Source organism: Trichosurus vulpecula, chromosome 8 (genome assembly GCF_011100635.1).
Source record: "Trichosurus vulpecula isolate mTriVul1 chromosome 8, mTriVul1.pri, whole genome shotgun sequence".
Classification (NCBI taxonomy): Eukaryota; Metazoa; Chordata; class Mammalia; order Diprotodontia; family Phalangeridae; genus Trichosurus; species Trichosurus vulpecula.
The window spans coordinates 518,248-536,271 of record NC_050580.1 but is presented as its reverse complement, the minus strand read 5'-3'; the positions used below and the strand labels follow the sequence as shown (position 1 = coordinate 536,271).

Below are 18,024 nucleotides of genomic sequence, written 5' to 3'. Positions count from 1 at the left end.
GGCTCCTCAGCCTAGGGGGAGCCCAATGATGTTTCTTGACTTTGACCATTTTGAAACCTTGGCAACAAACAGTGCCCCACTTTACATGGTCAGGCTCATATGTCGCTGTGTGCATACTTCATCTCATATTCCATTCAAACTTTGAGAAATGTTTATTAAGCCTCTGTGATTGGGGAAACCACAGTCAAAATGAAATAGTCCTTGCCACACATGCCAGGACTGATGTAGAAGCAGACCCTGGCCTGGCAATTTGCTGAATGGTGGGGGGGAGGGTACAGAGAATAAAGGAGAAAAAAAGGATCCAGGCTGATAAGTGTGGGTGACTGGAAGGGGTGGGGTCCCATCAGTCAGGGGGATTGGGGAGGGGTACTGGGAGAATAGACATCCTCCATTTTGCAATGACAATAAGCCATGTAGGGCCAGATGTCCAGTGGGCAGCAAGGGGCAATGGGGGTCCAGAGTTCAGGAGTCAAATAAGGGAAGGAGCTGTGGATCTGGATGTTCATGGAGGTTAATGAGATCACAGAGTGAGAAAAGTGAGGGAGGAGGGCCTAGGCCAAAGCTTTGGGGGACCCCTATGATGAGAGTGTGTAGCTCAAGATCCCCTCCCCACAAAGGCAGCTGACAAGGAGCCATGGACACAGGGAGGGGCAAAGTGGGGAAATTGGCATTAGAGGTGGCAGAGGGCAAAGCTGACCAAGGACAGCCTCAGTGACCCATGCAAGGACCCAAAATGTGGGAGGATTGTGGGAATGACAAGAAAGAAGAGGTCTCACTGCTATTTTGCTGCTGCCCCCTAGGGACCCTGTGACCTTTCCCTCTGACTAGTGGGTCTTATCCCACACAATGGGACAAAATGGGAACCTCTGGAAAGCAGGGACTGTCTGGCTTTTCTATGTGTATCCTCAATGCTTAGCACAGTGTTTAGTATGCAGTAAGCTCTTAATAAATTGATTCATTCATTCACTCACCCATCCATCCACCCCCTTCCATTCATTTATTCACTCATCCATCCATCCATCCATCCATCCATCTATCCATCCACCCACCCATTCATTCACCCATCCATCCACAGATCCATCCATCCATCTATCCATCCATTCATTCACCTATCCATCCACACATCCATCTAATCCCATCCATCAACCATTCATACATCCATCTACACATCCATCCATCCATCTATCCATCTATTCATTCACCCATCCATCCTTCCATCCATCCATCCATCCATCCCTCCCTCCATCCATCCATCTATCCATTCATTCACCCATCCATCCACACATCCACCTACCCCCATCTATCCACCCATTCATCCTTCCATCCATCCACCATCTATCCATCCAGCCATTCACCACCTATCATTGCTTTAAGAAGGTAATAGAGGAGTGCATTTCCCTCCATAGCCCACCACTGGCCCTGTCAGTGATCGGATCTGTTGGTCTGGGGAGGGGGGAGGCGGGGACATGGAGACAGACCACAGGATACGCCCCGCTCATCCCCCTGCCGTGCCACCCACAACGAGGCCATCCCGGTCGGGGTGCCACTGAAGCCCCGGAGTCAGGCCTCCGGGGTCCAGGGCTGGAGGGGTGGGGCATAGGGTCCCGAAAGTCAGGCCTCCGGTTCTGGTGCTTCAGGTGAGCCCCAAGTCGGGACTCCAGGTCCCGAGGCTTCTGGGGACGGGTCGCTGCAGCGTCCAAGGCCAGGCCCCTGACACCCCGCCACTGCAGAGGGTTGGTCGGTCCCCCGCCCCAGACAGCCAGCGCTCGGCCAAGGCCAAAGTCCCCCCTCCCCCCAAGGACAGCGCAGGCAGGGAGGAAGGAGGTGGTCACTGCGGCAGGAGCCGGGCGGGGGCGGAGCCAGCGCGGACAGCCCCGCAGGGAAGGGGGGGGCAGAGCCCCCGCCCCGCCCCCCCCCCCGCGCGCTCCCGAGAGCGCGAGCGCGTTGCCATGGTGGCGCAGCGTCCTTAGCCCGATCTCCGCTGGCGAACGGGACCAGAGGCAGCGGAGGGCTGGCGGACAGACGGACAGAGGGCCTGGGGTCGGCACGGCGCGGAGCCGAGCTCAGCGACCAGTCTCACACACCCAGCCGCCACTCCCGGCACAGTCTCTCTCCCCGCCACCAGGAGCACCATCCTCGGGCGGCCTTGGGGCCGCGGGGAGGGAGGCCAACGAGCCCCCGGACCCTGCCCTAGGGCGGCCCCTGCCGCCAGCCCTTGGCCGTAGGGGCGGCACGGGGAGCCCGCCGTCGCTTCATCGGTCCCAGAGCCGCAATGGACGCCGAGCTGGTCGAGCCGCTGCAGCAACAGCTGTACGGAGGCCAAGAGGAGGAAGAGGAGGAAGAGGAAGAGCTGGACTTCTATGACTTCGAGCCGCTGCCCGCCCTGCTGGAGGACGAGGTGAGGCCCCCGCCCAGGGAGAGCCCCCGGACAGGATTCCCAACTTTTCCCTTCCTGGGTCGGGGGCTCCTGGCGGGTCTGGACCCGGCTGGGCTGAGATGGACCCTCTGTCCTCCCTGGGAGGGGTCCTGGCCCCGCCACGACCCCTTGGGCTGGAGGCATCCTGGAACTGGAGAGCTGATGTGTCTGGGGAAGGGAGGGGCCACCGCACGCTCCAGTCAATCAACATTTATTGAGCACCTACTGAGAGCCAGGCATCAGGATTTAGAGATAACCCTAATTCGTAATATCATCCTCCTCCCGCCCCTTCCCAATCCCCCCCAGGAATCCTTCTTGCAGCCTCGGGGTTCTGGCAAATTCCGTAGGGCAGGTTGGACCCCCCCACACCCACCCCATGAGGGCCAGGAGGACCGCAGGAGCCCCAATATATGCTGTTCCCCGCCCCCCCCCCCAAGGCTGCTGAGACTGGGCTAGAACCAGGACCTCCAGGCTGCTGTCCTCCTCCCCCAACCCAGGCTGCTGAGGCTGGGCCAGAACCAGCACCTTCAGACTTCCCTAGGCTCAGCCAGAGGCTTAGTCTGGAGACCCTTCTGGGTTGGAGAGAGCAGAAGGGTTCCCTTCAGCACTCCCACGGCAGCTTCCAGGACCCCACCCCAAGTCCCTGCCCATGAAGCCTTGGGGGGGAGGGGGGAAGTCCTAGGGTTTCTGGGATCCGGCAGGTATGGACTCCTTTTAATAGAGTGGAACTAAACATTTCTCCAGCCTCCTTCAGATCTTAAGTATATCATCACAATTAATGACCAACGACCCCCCAGGTCAGCAGGTCCTGGTCTCAGGGGTGTGGCCATGCATAGTGGGGACCAGCCTTGCTGAGCCATGGAGATCCCATCAGATTAGTCTCAGCCTGAAAGCCAGGACTGGATTGTTGCTGCCCCCAACCTCCCCAATGACCCCCACCCCAGGCTTGTCTGCTTCTGGAGGACTCAGAAGTCCTGGCTTCCTCATTCTCTCTGTATTGGTATGAGGCTGTTTCCTCTTCTGTGAACTCAGGGAAGGTGGACCAGGTGGTCCCTGAGGCCCCTTCCAGCTTAACCCCCCAGGAGGGGCACATGCCCATGCCCTTACCAATTTGCAGAGCTATGGCTCATGAGGGACCCCCAGAACCCTTAGAGAGAATATTGGTCCTCATTACTTGGCATGGTTGGGAAATGGGGCACAGTCTGTCTCTGTGAAGGCCTGTTGACTTTGGAGGAGGGCTGGCACTCTGCACTGAGCTTACATAAGGCCTGGCTGCTCTGGCCAGGGTACCAGTTACCCAGAGAGAGGCTCCTTCGCTCAGCCTAGGGGCTGATTCCGTTTATGTCTCCAGTCCAATGGTCCCCTTTTCAGATGAGGGAATGCCCAGTTAGCCCTTCTCACACAGACTCCCTCCTAACAAGGATTTTGCCAATGTTTGCTTTGGGATCTCCTAAGAGAGAGGCCCCAAGAATGAGAGAAGGAAAATACAGGCTTAAAAAAAAAAGCCTGATTACCAACTGGAGTGGAGGCCTGGAGTCCACTGAGCTGATTTGGCTGCCTGGACCACTCAGGGGTCCTGAAAACATGCACAGGACTGGCAGAATCTCTGCCTTGATCCGACTTGTGACCTAAATTTGGCCAGGTGTAATGCTGCTTGGGAGGGGACCATGAAGATAAAGCTTTGTTAAGCACCTGGAAGGTTTGTCCTATAAAGGAATCTAGAAGCCCAGGGGAGGTGGGGTCTCCTGGAGACAGGACTACAGAGTTTCCTCCAAAGTGTAAGGCTTTGACTGAGGACTGGTTGATATCGGGAGGATTTGTAAAGGACAGGTGCTCTCCCTGGTAACCAGACAACCCCACACAGGATGATGAATGAGCCTTCCTGATCTGCTCCAGGATCCCAGAAACTGGAGACAAGCACATTCACTTACCAAGTTTGGACAAAACATGGTTAAAGATGAAAAAGTGAGTCTATGGGAGAAGGGATCTCAGAAACCCCACTTCCAAGACAGCAAAGAGGACTTAGTCTTTGGGGCTCCTGATGGACCCGCAGCCCCAGTCTGATCACTTGCTTCAGGCCTCTCTTTTCAGTAAGATGGGAAGCTCTTGGCAGACTGGGAGCCTCCCTGCCTCCCTGGCTCAGCCCACAACAGACCTCTGAGAGGGCATATTGGGTTGAGTTTCCAGTTTCCCTTTTTATCCCTAGTGCTTAGCATGGTGCCTGACACATAGTAGGCACTTGTTCTCATTGTTGAGTTGTGTCCAACTCACTATGACCCAATTTAGGGTTTTCTTGGTAAAGGTACTAGAGGAGTTTGCCATTTCCTTCTCCAGCTCATTTTACAGATGAGGAAACTGAGGCAAACAGGGTGAAGTGACTTGCTCAGGGTAACACAGCAAGTAAGTGTTTGAGGCCTGTTTTGAATCAGATGCTTTTGATCTGGGGCCAGTGCTCTATTCACTGCACCACCTTGCTGCCCTAGGAGTCTCATCTTCCCTGGGAAGCCTTTCCCAGTTCTTAATCTTAGAGCCTTCTTGTTCATACCATGTTTGTACCTCAGTGTTTGCATATTAATTCCCCTATTTAAATATGAACTTCTGGAGGGCAAGGACTGGCTTTTACCTTCTTTCTTTGCTTGTTTGGTTGGGTTTTGACCCCAACACTTAGCATAAATTATGGGTTGATTTGTAGTCAAATCATTGAGGTACCCTATTTAATGGGAATGAGTAACAGAATGATATTGGACCTGCAATAACCCCCAATAGCCTGTAAGAAAGCAAGAATTAACACTTCCAACTGGATGGGCCATCCATTGAGGAGACTAGCTTTGTAAGAGCAGGTAGCTTAGTGCCTGGTACATCTCCTTCCCTTCCTAACCTCAACAATTGAGATACCTGGAAATAGATGTGGAAATAGATGTAAAAGCTTTTTAGTAAAAACAGAAAATATGAAGATGTACTATTTCTCTGGTCTTATACTGCTTTCCAGACTTACCTGATTGTAGGTGGGTTAGGTAGAAGACCAAAGGCCTTTCTTAGAGAAGTGGATCAAGGGTTATTGTTGTTCAGTTATGTCTGACTCTTCGTCACCCCATTTGGGGTTTACTTGGCAAAGATCCTGGAGTGGTTTCCATTTCTTTCTCCAGTTCATTTGACAGATAAGGAACTGAGGCGAACAGGGTGAGGTAACTTGCCCAGGGTCACACAACTAGTAAATGTCTGGGGTCAGATTTGAACTCAGGAAGATGAGTGTTCCTGCCTCTAGGCCCAGTACTCTATCTAACTGCACAATCTGGCTGCCCATTAAGGGTTGTTACCAAACCTGAGAACCAAGAGAAACTCCTATTTTATTTGGGTCATTGTCCCCCTCCCCACACACACAGCCAAAGTGATTTGAGCTCTTGACTCACCAAACAGCTCCTAAGGCAGCCTCTTCTTTGTCCAACTTTGAAAGGAATTCTTGGTGCAACGAGAGTCCTCACCTTCTCTTTTAAGAAAGGATTAAGAAATTACGGAAGAGGCTGCTTGGCTTACTTACTTCTGGGGAACCTTTGAGTCCATTGGATGGTCCTGAAAGGAACTCATAGTGACCATTGTTTGGAATGCTATATTTTAGAATCTTATGATCTTTTCCTTGTTGAGAATTCTTATAAATGTCACCTCAGATTGTTTGAGTTAGACACGTGGGAGGGCATTGGGGGAATGCTGCCAGTTTGGCCATCTCCTCCTCTAGACTAGAAATGCTTAGATATTAGAATGTTAAATTAAATAAAGCTGTTTCTGGCAGACGTGCCTAGAATGTAGAGAACAGTATTAATATTTTGTCGCTGACACCTCCTGCTTGGTTTTCCTACCTCCTGTCCATTCTTCACACAGCTGTCAGAATGCTATTTCTAAGCTCCCCTTGCCCATGCCCTTTCTCCTGCTCCAGAAACTCCAGTGAGTCCCTATTGCCTTTAGGATCAAACATCAGCTCTTCTATTTGCATGTAACCCCCTTCCCAGGCTGCAGCTAGCCTTTCTTAGCCATCATTCCACTCCCTCCCCGTACTCTTTGGTCCAGCCAATGAAGCCTTCTGCCTCTTCCTCCCATGTATCATTGAATGTTGTTTCCCCCATGCTTGGGATGTACTACTTCCTTTGCACTCACCTCCACATCATAGGATCTCTCATTTCAGTCAAGACTTAGTTCCAACACCACTTCTTCCAGGAAGCCTTCCCAGATCCCTCTTCCTGCTAGTGAGTCCTCTCCCCCATTACCTTGTATATGTTTTCTATACTCTGCTATGTTGTCTTTTCCCTGTGGAATGGGCAGAGAAGGACGGTTTGTTCCAACGGCCATGAAGACAGCTGAAGCAGGAGCTGTGGAGCTTATTTAGACATCAAAGGTCATCTACTGCATCCCAGGCCATGTCCAGTCCTTCTGACTTTTGTCTGGCCACTGGACACTGGACACTGACTCAGGAAGAGAGAGTGAAGCTGACAACTTTGTGCAACTCTACCTCATTTCAATCCAGTTCACTCTCAAGTCAAGGCATCTCTTGTGATGTCATTGGCCCTCTTTGAAAATGAAGGACAAACAGCAGCAATATTGTCTCTCCCATAGGATGTAAGTTCCCGAGACCAGACTTTGTCTTAGGATTGCCTGCACCTCCATAGTGGTGCTTCATGAATGCTTGTCTGATTGAGCTATCCCCATTTCACATTCTTGAGTACAGCCCAATGATACTCTAACCCTTGGAGACCTTTGTTGGACCCTGATCTTATCATCTGCATATTTGATAAGGACTCAGTTGACACAGTGGAGGGGGTGGTTGCCTTGGAGTGGGGGAAGGCCTCAATTCCAATCCCAAGTTAGATCTTGGAAAAGCCATTTCACTTCTCTTTGCCTCAGCGTCCTCATGTGGAAAATGAGGGAGTTAGACTAGATGGCATTTGTGATCCCTCCCATTTAACTCTAATTCTATGCTGCCTTGGTCTAAGTCATCAGTAAAGAGCCCAGAGGCTGAGGGCCAGGCCCAGAATCCTGGGACACTTCACTGGACTTCTCCTTCTTCCTTCCAAGTAGACATCAAATTATTCACAAGGGTTACTTAACTTGTTTTGGCCAACTTCTGTTAACTAGTCTTTGGTTTGGGCCATTCCACCCTTCCTGGATCTACCTGATTATTCTCTCATTTGGCCCTAACCTCCATCATTTCCATGAGACTAGCTTGAGGAACTTCTCTGAAATCTAGGTAAGCTCCATCTACCTCATTCCCATGCCTTTCCAGTTTAGTTGTCTTGTCACAAAGGGAGCCTGGGTTCATCTGGCATTTCTTCCCAATGAAGCCACGCTACCTCTTTGTGATCACTGCTCCCTTTTCTAGAGTTTCACTAACCAACCCTTTAATAACACATTCCAGAATTTTGTCAGAAATCCAAGTCAGCTTCACTGGCCTGTGGTTTATAGACTTGTATCTCCTGTCCTCATTCCTTCTCTCTTCATGATCATTTGGTGACGTTTGATAGTGGCTCAGCAGTCCCATCCTTTCAGTTTTCCCATGTTGTAATTCATCCAGGCCAGGGTGACAGATGTCATCCAGAACTTGGTTGCTGCTCCTAGGTCTCTGTCTGAGCCTGTGAAAGGCACAATCTTCTCCCACTGACTGGCCTGTCCACCTTCTGTAGCAGGAGGACAGACTATAGTCCTGTGGACATTGGCCTGCTGTGGCCTCAGTTCCGTTCTATGGGGGAAGTTTCTGACAAGGCTGTGACCCACCTGCTGAGGCTCCCCAGTCACTGTGCTACTCCAGGAGCAGGAGAGAATGAAGGGGGCATCTTCCCCATGCTGCCAGTCTGGGGATTCAGCTGGTTTATGTTGTATTTCAGAAGAATTATTGAAACTCCATTCTCGGGATTCTTAATGACACTCTTCCTATATTAATTCCACAATCTCATTAGAATCCAAGGATATAATGACATAAAGTACTGTTTGTGGCAATTCCTTGGTTTTTCCCAGAGGGCCAGTTGTGAATGAGGTACAAAATCTTTGATTTCCAGAGGCAAAAGAATTTGCTCGAATTAGTCGTGGGGTCTTGTTTCTATTGGATTCCCTGTGCCCCCATTTGTTTCCACATCCTATGACGTGGAGTAATTTTGAATTCCTGTCTTGGCAGGAGAATGTGTCACTTGCTGACATCCTGTCCCTGCGTGATAGCTGCCTTACGGAGCAAGACATTTGGGCAGTATGCTTGGAATGCAGCCGCTCCCTGAGGAGCATCTCCCATTCCGCCATCTTCCAGACACTGTGCATCACCCCAGACACGCTGGCCTTTAACACCAATGGCAATGTGTGCTTCATGGAACAGCTCAGCGGTGAGTGCCAGAACCCCCAGAATGCAGGGCCAGCTGACAACATGTCCACTGCCCTGGGTACACAAATAGGTCCTGGGCTTAGCCATCCTATGGGCATCTCGGGATCTGTTTGTGATTCCATAGAAGAGCGTCATTTGTTAATGAATGTAATTAAAACTGGAACCCAGTTAGTTTGAGAAGTAGGTCTGCCTAGTCACAATAATTATGTCTTCACAAATGTTTGCAAGACAGCAAACCCATTTTACTGGATTTGCTGAAATTATTGTGTTGGGGGAGTAAAGCTCTAATTTGCTTTGTGCTTGGCTGGGGGATCCTCGACCCTGAACCTTTTGGGGACAGGCACTGCACTTCATTGGCTATAAGAACTCACATTCTGCTTGTGCTGGAGTCCATACCCCAAACCCAAGCAGGGCTGGATTTGGCTCCTTCTTCTCAGACAGCTCATGGCTTCTCATGTCTGTTTCCATTGATTCTCACAACTCAATGAATGGAAGTCAAGTTTTCCATTCAAAGTAAAAGCTCTTCTCCCAGCAGCTTCCATGTCCAGTGGAAATCTGCTGGGCCATTCCTGTGACCCTGTTTCTCCTCACCTCCAGGAGAACAAGCTTTGAGAATCTGGTGGCCAGAGGGCAGTGACATTTTTTAACTGCCTGGAGAGGCACAGATGGGGCAGGAATCCTGGTTGAGAACAAGCTAAAAACAGGCACCAAGCTCAGCTGATGCTGGATATAGAAGAAAGGGATCCCGAAGCACAGAATTAATTCTTCAATGGGATGAGTTGGTCCTCCAGAGGCCTGGTCTCTACATGTGACATTGGGCCTCCCAAGTCCTCAGCAGAATCCATCCTGGTGGCACAAATCTCAACTTAGGCTCCTGCTCCCACTGCTGCCACTGCTGCTGCTCAAGTGTAGAAGGGAATGAGCAATGGAGTTTGGTTTCACTACAGGGTAGTTGTACAAGGTTATTTATTTCTCTGTCTCTCTTTCTTCCCCAGATGATCCTGAAGGTGCCTTTGTTCCACCAGAGTTCGACATAACAGGAAATACGTTTGAAGTAAGTAAGAGCTGCTGTCTGCCCCAGATGTTGCCATTCTCTTCCCTAGCTTGCCATGAGCACCTTGGAAGAGCTTTGTTATAGTGAACTGTTGTGTCCTCTGTTGCCCTCTCCTGGATCTCTCCAGTTCACCCTGTCTCTAGCTAGTTTGTCCCTGGTTGTTTGCCTGTTGGCTCCCCCACTGGACATCAAGCTCCTTGACTGGCTTTCTCCTTCTTCTTCTGAATCCCCAGCACTTAGCACAGTGCCTGGCGCATAGTGGGTGCTTAATAAGAGCTCATTTCCTTTGTTTCTTCCTCTTATCTCTCTGCTACTCTGCTCCCATGAGTAAATCAGCAGCTGGCTTCAGAGGTCAGCTGGCTCTTGTAAACATTACCTTCCCTCCTTAGAGGACTTCGGCTCCTGGCCTCCAGAGCATCAAGGGTTTCCTACAGAAACTTGGATTTGGGCAGGGAAGAGAAAGGGGTGTCTAAAATTAACTAATAAACTGAAAAATTTATAAATAAACTGAAAAGTTTAACTAATAAGGTGATAAGCCCTAGTTTTAGAGTGAAAAAGCTGCATAAGATGCTCCTGGCGTGCCATGTTGATTGAAAATGCCCCTTCCATTGAGTTCTGCGTGTGAGGCAAAAGATGGTCAGTGCTGGCAGTAATCTTAGCAACTGTGTAGACTAGGGGAAATTCAGGCCAGGAGAGCAGATGGGTGTCTGGAGAGTAGATGCCTGTGTGGAATGTGCAGCCAAGTGACTGAGACTATGCTCGAGCTGCTGACTGGCAAACAACCTCCCCCACTCCGTAGGTATCAGGAGGATGAAATATGCCTTTAAAAATGGAGGAGACATGTAGTGGTGAAAATCATGGAGGAAACCAAGCTAGAGAGGCAGGGAGTCTTTCCCTGTGTTGGGGGATACCAGGAGCAGGAGGACTGGAGGAGGGGAAGTGTGGCCCAGAAGAGAAGTGGCTGAGGCCCCTGGGAGCCAAGGAATGAGCATGGTGTGCACTGTGTCCTTTAGGCAGTGAGGCTGGGAGCCCACAAGTATTGTTAGGTGAGGAGAGAAGACCATCCAGGTGGGGTCCAAGGAAGAGGTGGTGAGGACTGGTAGATAAGGAGGACTCCTTGCTAAGCAGAATCAAGGCACCAGAGGGAGATGTGCCATCTTCCCAGGGCACAGATCCAGGAGGCAACAGAGAACCTTGGTCAAATGGGGTGACTGCTTCCTCCAGTGCTGTGGTCCTCAATGATAATGGCACATGCATTGCTAAAGGCCCCTCTTCCCAGTGGAGACAGCACTGCACCTCCCCCTTGAGGAGAAAGGGATCCTATCTCCTGCAAAGATGGGAGGTGACAAGGCCCGTAAGCAGAACAACACAAAGACCAGGTGTGTGAGACCATCCAGTGGCTGAAGAGGGCCAACTGACATCATTAAGCCTGGCAGGCACCTTGCTTGAGGCTTCAGATGTCCCGTAGAGGAATTAATATTGTATGCTGGAGACAGTAGGGAGCTCTGGAAACTTCTTAAGCCAGGGAGTGACAGGGTAAGATATCAACAACCTTTTGTTGAGTGCTTACACTGTGCCAGGTACTAGGCACGCAGAAAGAAGGGGGAACGACCCTCCCTTCATAAGGAGATTACATTCTAATGGGGGAAGCTTCGAGGTGGAGGTTAGGAGGGAGAGCTCCATCCAAGGTGGGGAGCCAGGGCAAAGGCCTGAGGATAGATTATAAGCTCCCTGAGGGCAGGGCCTGTCTTCTGTCTCTTTTTGTATCCCTGGAGCTTAGCACACAGGGTCTGGCACACTGTAGGCACTTAATAAATGTCATTGATTGTAGACTGTGGAAGGAGCGGCCTACAGACCAGTATGGTTGGACTGGGGATGCGAACACAAGGCCTGGGTAGAGTGGATGGAGGGGAAAGTAATATGTAAGACTACAGAGATGGGATAGAGCCAAACTACTTAGAGCCTTGAATGTCAGCAAACTTTGCATTTTAGTCTGGAGGCAATAGGGAGCCACTGAGGTTTGTTGATCGGGGTGACATGGTCAAGTCCACACTTTGGGGAAATTGTTTTGGCAGCTGAGTGGAAGGTAGATTGAAGAGGGAAGAGATCTGAGGCAGAGGGCCACTTGGAAGGCTTTTGCTACAGTCCAGGAAAGATGTGATGAGGGCCTGATGACTGTGGGTGGAAAGAGGGAATATACATACACACGCACGTGCACACACTTGTACACACACACACATACACACACAAATGAGATGATGTGAAAGCAGGAAGAAAACCTGTCAACAGATTGGAGAATGTGGGGTAAGTGAGAGGAACAGAAGGTGATGCCAAGGTCGTGATCCTGGGGGGCTGGAAAGATGGTGGTATTGTCACTCACCATTTGAATGTCAAGCTGGCCCAAAGGCCCTGTTTTCAACGGGTGTATAGACTCATCTCTGAGCTGAATGCTGAGGTGATGGAAGCCTTAGAAAGGTATGTTCATGTTCACTCTTGAGAAGTCTGATTTCTGAATATGCTTTCCTTTCTTTGTATCCTTAGCATTTAGCACAGTTCCTGGCACATAGTAGGTGCTTTAAGATGCTTGTCGACTGACTGGTTGACCTCAAAGCAACCATTCCCTCTTTGCTTCTGGTAATCAACAGCCATGTTGTAAACAGTTGGAGGTGTCACCTCAGGGTCACTTGTGGGGTTTTTCTCTGACTTGATCCTGAATTTCCTATTGCTACCAAGTTCCACCTTATTCCTTATAGATAATTGAGATTAAAGGCCAAAAAAGATCATGAGTCTCACCAAGATCTCAACACAGGAAAAAATGAGAGGAGGGTGTTATGGCTGCTGTGGGGGTGGGGATGTCACAGACAGGGTGACATTTCCCTCTGGATTAAACAGAAATAACTTGGACATTTTCATTTGCAGAATAAATTCCCCCATCTAGTGATATTCTTGTTGGCAGCTGTTGCTGAAATAAATCTGGTTGTTTCTGCAATGGATATAGTTATGTTATTCAAAAAAGAGTTCTTCATGTGCACTTTTGGCACAAATATAGTATATAGAGAAAGGGACTCCATTTAAGCATTTTGAGACTTTGTGATGTAACATCTGTCATCATTTCCTAGAAGGGATTATTTTTCTTTTCTTTCTTTTTTAAATTCAGCTTTATTTTCATTTCCAAATTCTCTCCATCCCACCTCCCATTGAGAAAGCAAGAAAAACAAAAGCATCACAAATTTCTAATCAAGCAAAACAAATTCCTGTATTAGCCATGTATATTAGGAAGGCAGAATTTATGATTTCAAAGAGAATCTCATATGTGCCTAAAAGGTCCGGAACCGCAGGATATAAGGAATTCTCCAGGCAGAAGGCAGGAGAACTAAAGCATGTATTTACACTCCACAGTAACAATCCCACAAACCAGCATCCCCATTTTGATATTTTCATCAAAAGCTTCCAGGCCCAATAAGTCCGCCTCACAAGGGTAACCAGGAGGCCACAGAGAAGCGAGATGGTATAAGGCAAAATTGTATACATGCTTCCCCTCTATGGTAAGAAGATTACCCACTAGCCTCCAGTCAGCTCTGCTACCGGCAGCTCAGCTTTGGCTGTAGGCATCTCTGGCTCCAACTGGAAAAGGAAAGGAGGATCTTCAAGCTGTCCTCTCCCCTCTTATAGAGTTTTTGACATCATCAAGCGCCGCCTGAACAACCAGGGCCGATTGGTTCTTGACTTGGCCCCTCCCCCAGCATAGACCACATTAACACACCTCCCCTCAGCCAGCGCCATGACTCATCACACAGGAAGCTCTGGTCCTGCCCCAGAAGAGCAAGCCCCAGCGTCCAGGGAAGCTCAACGAGGCGAGCTGAGTCATTCAAAGAAAACAAAGTCCATTCTGGCTACACCATGTCGAGAAAGCGATAAAGCAACGATTCCTCAGTCTGCATGCTGAGTCCGTGAGCTCTCCATCTGTAGGTGAACTGCACCTTTGAGCATTGGTCCTTTGGAATTGTGCTTGGGCTTTGAGCTGATCAGATTTCCAAAGTTTTCCGAAGTTGTTTGTCTTTGAAACATTCTTGTCCTTGTATAAGCTGTTCTCTTACTTCTCATCGCTTCAGTTTGTATCAGTTCATAAAAGTTTTCCCAGGTTACAATAAAACTCCCCCCTTCATTATTTCTTGCAGCACATTACTATTACATCACCTTCATATACCATGACTTGTTTAATGATTCCTCCATTGATGGGCGCCCCCTCAATTTCCAGCTCTTTGCCACCACAAAAAGAGCTATCAATATTTTTGTACATGTGGGTCCTTTTCCTCTTTGATCTCTTTGGGTACAGGCATAGTTGTGGTATCCCTGGGTTAGAAGGTAAGCATAATTTAATAATTGGGGGGTGGAGGTGTTAGTTCCAAATTTCCTTCCAGATCGATTGCACCAGTTCATAGCTCCACAAACAGTACATTGAAGTACTTGTTTTCTCACATCCCCTCGAGCATTTGTTATTTCCCTTTTTTGTCAGTTTAGCTAATATGATGAATATGAAGTGATACCTCAGAGGTTTAATCTGAATTTCTCTAATTATTAGTGATTTAGAGCATTTTTATTATGGCTCATTATAGCTTGGATTGCTTCCTCTGAAAACTGCCTATTCGTATCTTTTAACCACTTATCTATTGGACAATGGCTCTTATTCTTATACATTTTAATCAGTTACTTACATATTGGGGAAAAAAAAAACATTTAACAGAGAAACTTGCTACAAATATTTTCCCCAATTTCCAACTTCTCTTCCAATTGTAGCTTCATTGGTTTTCTTTTTCAAAACTTTTAATTTTATGTCATCAAAGGTATCCATTTCATCCTCTGTGAACATATGTCTTGCTTGGTCTTGAGCTCTTTCCATATCTATAGATCTGACAGGTGGTTTCTTCCATGTTCCTTTAATTTGCTTGTGATGTCTAAATCACATGCCCATTAGGAGCTTGACTTGCTAACAGTGTGAGATACTGGCTTACACCTAGTTTCTGCCAGACTGCTTTCCAGTTTTCCCAAGCACTTTAGCTGAATAGCAAGTTCTGGGATCTTTGGGTTTATCAACCACTGGGTCACTGTGCTCTTCAGCATCTGTGTATTGTGTACCTAATCTATTCCACTGATCAACCTCTCTATTTCTAACCCAGTACAGATCGTTTTGATGGTCATGGCTCTTGAACATAGTTTGAGATCTGGTACTGCCAGGCCCACTTCCTGCCCACTTTTTTCATTAATTCCTTTAATATTCTTGACCATGTGTTCTTCCACATGAATCTTCTTCTTATTTTTTATTATTTCTCTACTCATGCTTAGTTCTTCATTACATAGTTCTCTACCAACCCTGCTCTTCTTTGTGTATCACCCTCAATATGGCAGGTGACCAAGCCATATGGGGAATCCTTCTGATGGTAGGAATCAGGCTGCTTGTTGACATCAGTATTTGAAGGCAAGATTGGTGGGGGGAGCACCCACTTTTTCTATACACCCTGAAATCATCCCCTTTGGGAGAGATGTCCAGGCAGAGCCAGAGGCGCTGAGCTGTTGGCTGCTGTTGAGGTCATTTTCACTATCCAGTGAACCAGGATTTGTAAGGCATTCGCCAGATGGCTGTTTTATGGCTGTCATGTTTTTTGGAATACTGCCGGTAGTTATTGCAGGGAAAGTGTTCTCTTTCCACTGGCACCTGTGTTCCTCTGGGTACATGGGAGTGGAATATCCTAAAAGAATTGCTTCTGTCTGATGCTAGCTTTATTTGCTTTTCCCTTTGGAGCCTCAGGTTCCTCATCTTTCAAATAAAGGTCACCCTCTAAGATCACCTTCAGCTCTACAGGTCTGGAATAGATTTTAGGAAAGTTGAGGTTTGTTTTAGTGGGGATAGAGGAGAAGAGGGAAAAAATACAGAAATTTCTACAGACCAAAGGTAATTTCTAGTGGTGCCCTGAATCCATGGGAAGCTTTCTAGTGAGGGCACAGCAGTAGCTTGGCTGTCTATCCTCTTCCCTTCCCAAGAGGAGTGTCTTTGCCCCCTGCCCCCAAACATCTTTTCATGATGATATGGAAGAGGATATCCCAGTAACTCAGGAGCAGCACTTCCCAAAACACACCTTGTGAAAAGGAGAGAATATGAACAGCCCTGGGACAGATGCATCCTAGGTTTGAGTTGGCACATTGAGCTCTGTCATGTTTAGTATCCTTGAAGCCAGGACTCTGAGGGAGCAGACCTCATGTTTAGTGGACAGGTGGCCTGGTTAATGTAAATAGGTACAAGGCTACCTAATAGTTCTGCCTTCATCTTGGGAATTTGGAGGATTTTGTCATATTATGGCAAATGCTTAATACTTCCCATTCTGCTCCTCTTCAGTGACTCTTCAGATAGGAGGAATCTTTCTTGCTGCTTCTAGAACTCCCTCCTTACCAAGTTCCTGCTGAAAATGGGATTAATGATGTGTCCCAGGTAGTGCAAGAGGGTTGGCAAGCAAAAAGGTTTAATAGGTTGATGAGCAACAACTCCCCTGAGCCTCAGATTCTTCACGTGTAAAATGAAAGAGTTGGACTGGATGATCCCTGGGGTTTCCAGCTCTAAATCTTAGGTTCTGTAATACCATACCTGGGGCTGCCCATGGAAGCCACACAAAACTGCAGAAGGAGACACCACAGAGAGCACCATCACCCATCAAGCATGAGGTGCGGCCTCAAGAAAGGAGACATCACCATGGAGAGCAAGCAGCATCATGGAACTTCTGGGGGAGGTGCCTTGGAGAGCAACCTCACCCATAAACTTGCTGCAGAGCAGGCAGCACCATGGAAAGCAGCATCATGGAGCTTCTTGGGGGAGGCACCATGGAGAGCAGCCTCAGCAGTGGACTGGAGATGTCAGGGAGGAGGCACCATGGAGGGCAGCATCACAGAGCTATCAGAGGAAGCACCACAAAGAGCAACATCTGTCTGTACTTGAAAGAAGCTGCTCAGAGCTGAGGGAGGGGCCCTTTTTGGAATGAAGACAAACTTGCCTATATGGGTTGTCTGGGAATCTCTACAGAATCTAAGCTGTAGAGCTGGGAGAGAACTCAGAGCCCATCTAATCGATTACTCCCCTTCCCTCCATTTTATAGATGAGAAAATTGAGAGCCATTGAAGGTTAGGTAAGTTCAGAGATCCCATAGGTTATAAGTAGCATAACCAAGGTTTGAACTCATGTCCTCAGACTCCCCAAACACTGCCCTTTTCTCTTCAGCACATTGAGAGGGAATGGAGAGAAGGGAATAAGCAGATATTTTTTTTGTTTTGTTTTGTTTTGTTTTTTTATTTAAATTTATTTATTTAACATATTTGGTTTTCACCATTGATTTTCACAACAGTTTGAATTACAAATTTTCTCCCCATTTCTACCCTCCCCCCCACTCCAAGATGGCATATATTCTGGTTGCCCTGTTCCCCAGTCAGCCCTCCCCTCTATCACCCCCCTTCCCTCTCATCCCCTTTTCCCTTCCTTTCCCATAGGGCCAGACAAATTTCTACGCCCCATTGCCTGTGTATCTTATTTTTTAGTTGCATGCAAAAACTTTTTTTTTGTTTTTGAACATCTGTTTTTAAAACTTTGAGTTCCAAATTCTCTCCCCTCTTCCCTTCCCACCCACCCTCCCTAAGAAGTCGAGCACTTCAACCTAGGCCACGCATGTATCATTATGTATAACCCTTCCACAATACTCATGTTGTGAAAGGCTAACTACATTTTGCTCCTTCCCAACCCATCCTGCTTTATAGAATTTTCTCCCTTGACCCTGTCCCCTTTCCAAAGTGTTTGTTTTGATTACCTCCACCCCCATCTGCCCTCCCCTCCATCATCCCCCCCCTTTTATTTGTTTTTATCTTCCTCCCTCTTCTTTCCTGTGGGGTAAGATACTCAACTGAGTATGTATGGTATTCCCTCCTCAGGCCAAATCCGATGAGAGCAAGGTTCACTCATCCCCCCCTCACCTGCCCTCTCCCCTCCTCCCACAGAACTGCTTCCTCTTGCCACCTTTATGCAAGATAATCCACCCCATTCTATCTCTCCCTATCTCCCTCTCTCAGTATGTTGCTCTCTCATCCCTTAATTTCATTTCATTTCTTTTAGATATCTTCCCTTCATCTTCAACTCACCCTGTGTCTGCTCTCTCTCTTTTACAT

At 48.3% G+C, this 18,024-nt stretch overlaps 1 protein-coding gene across 1 annotated transcript in view; it reads left to right on the top strand.

Annotated features, from left to right (window-relative positions):
• Nucleotides 1-2,220: 2,220 nt before the first annotated feature.
• KNDC1 (kinase non-catalytic C-lobe domain containing 1) overlaps nucleotides 2,221-18,024 on the top strand; it is a 100,688-nt gene continuing 84,884 nt past the window's right edge. The window contains exons 1-3 of the mRNA XM_036737117.1: nucleotides 2,221-2,398; nucleotides 8,574-8,772; nucleotides 9,767-9,825. Coding sequence (XP_036593012.1) covers nucleotides 2,273-2,398; nucleotides 8,574-8,772; nucleotides 9,767-9,825 — 384 coding nt within the window. The 5' untranslated portion in view covers nucleotides 2,221-2,272. The remainder of the gene's footprint in view (nucleotides 2,399-8,573; nucleotides 8,773-9,766; nucleotides 9,826-18,024) is intronic.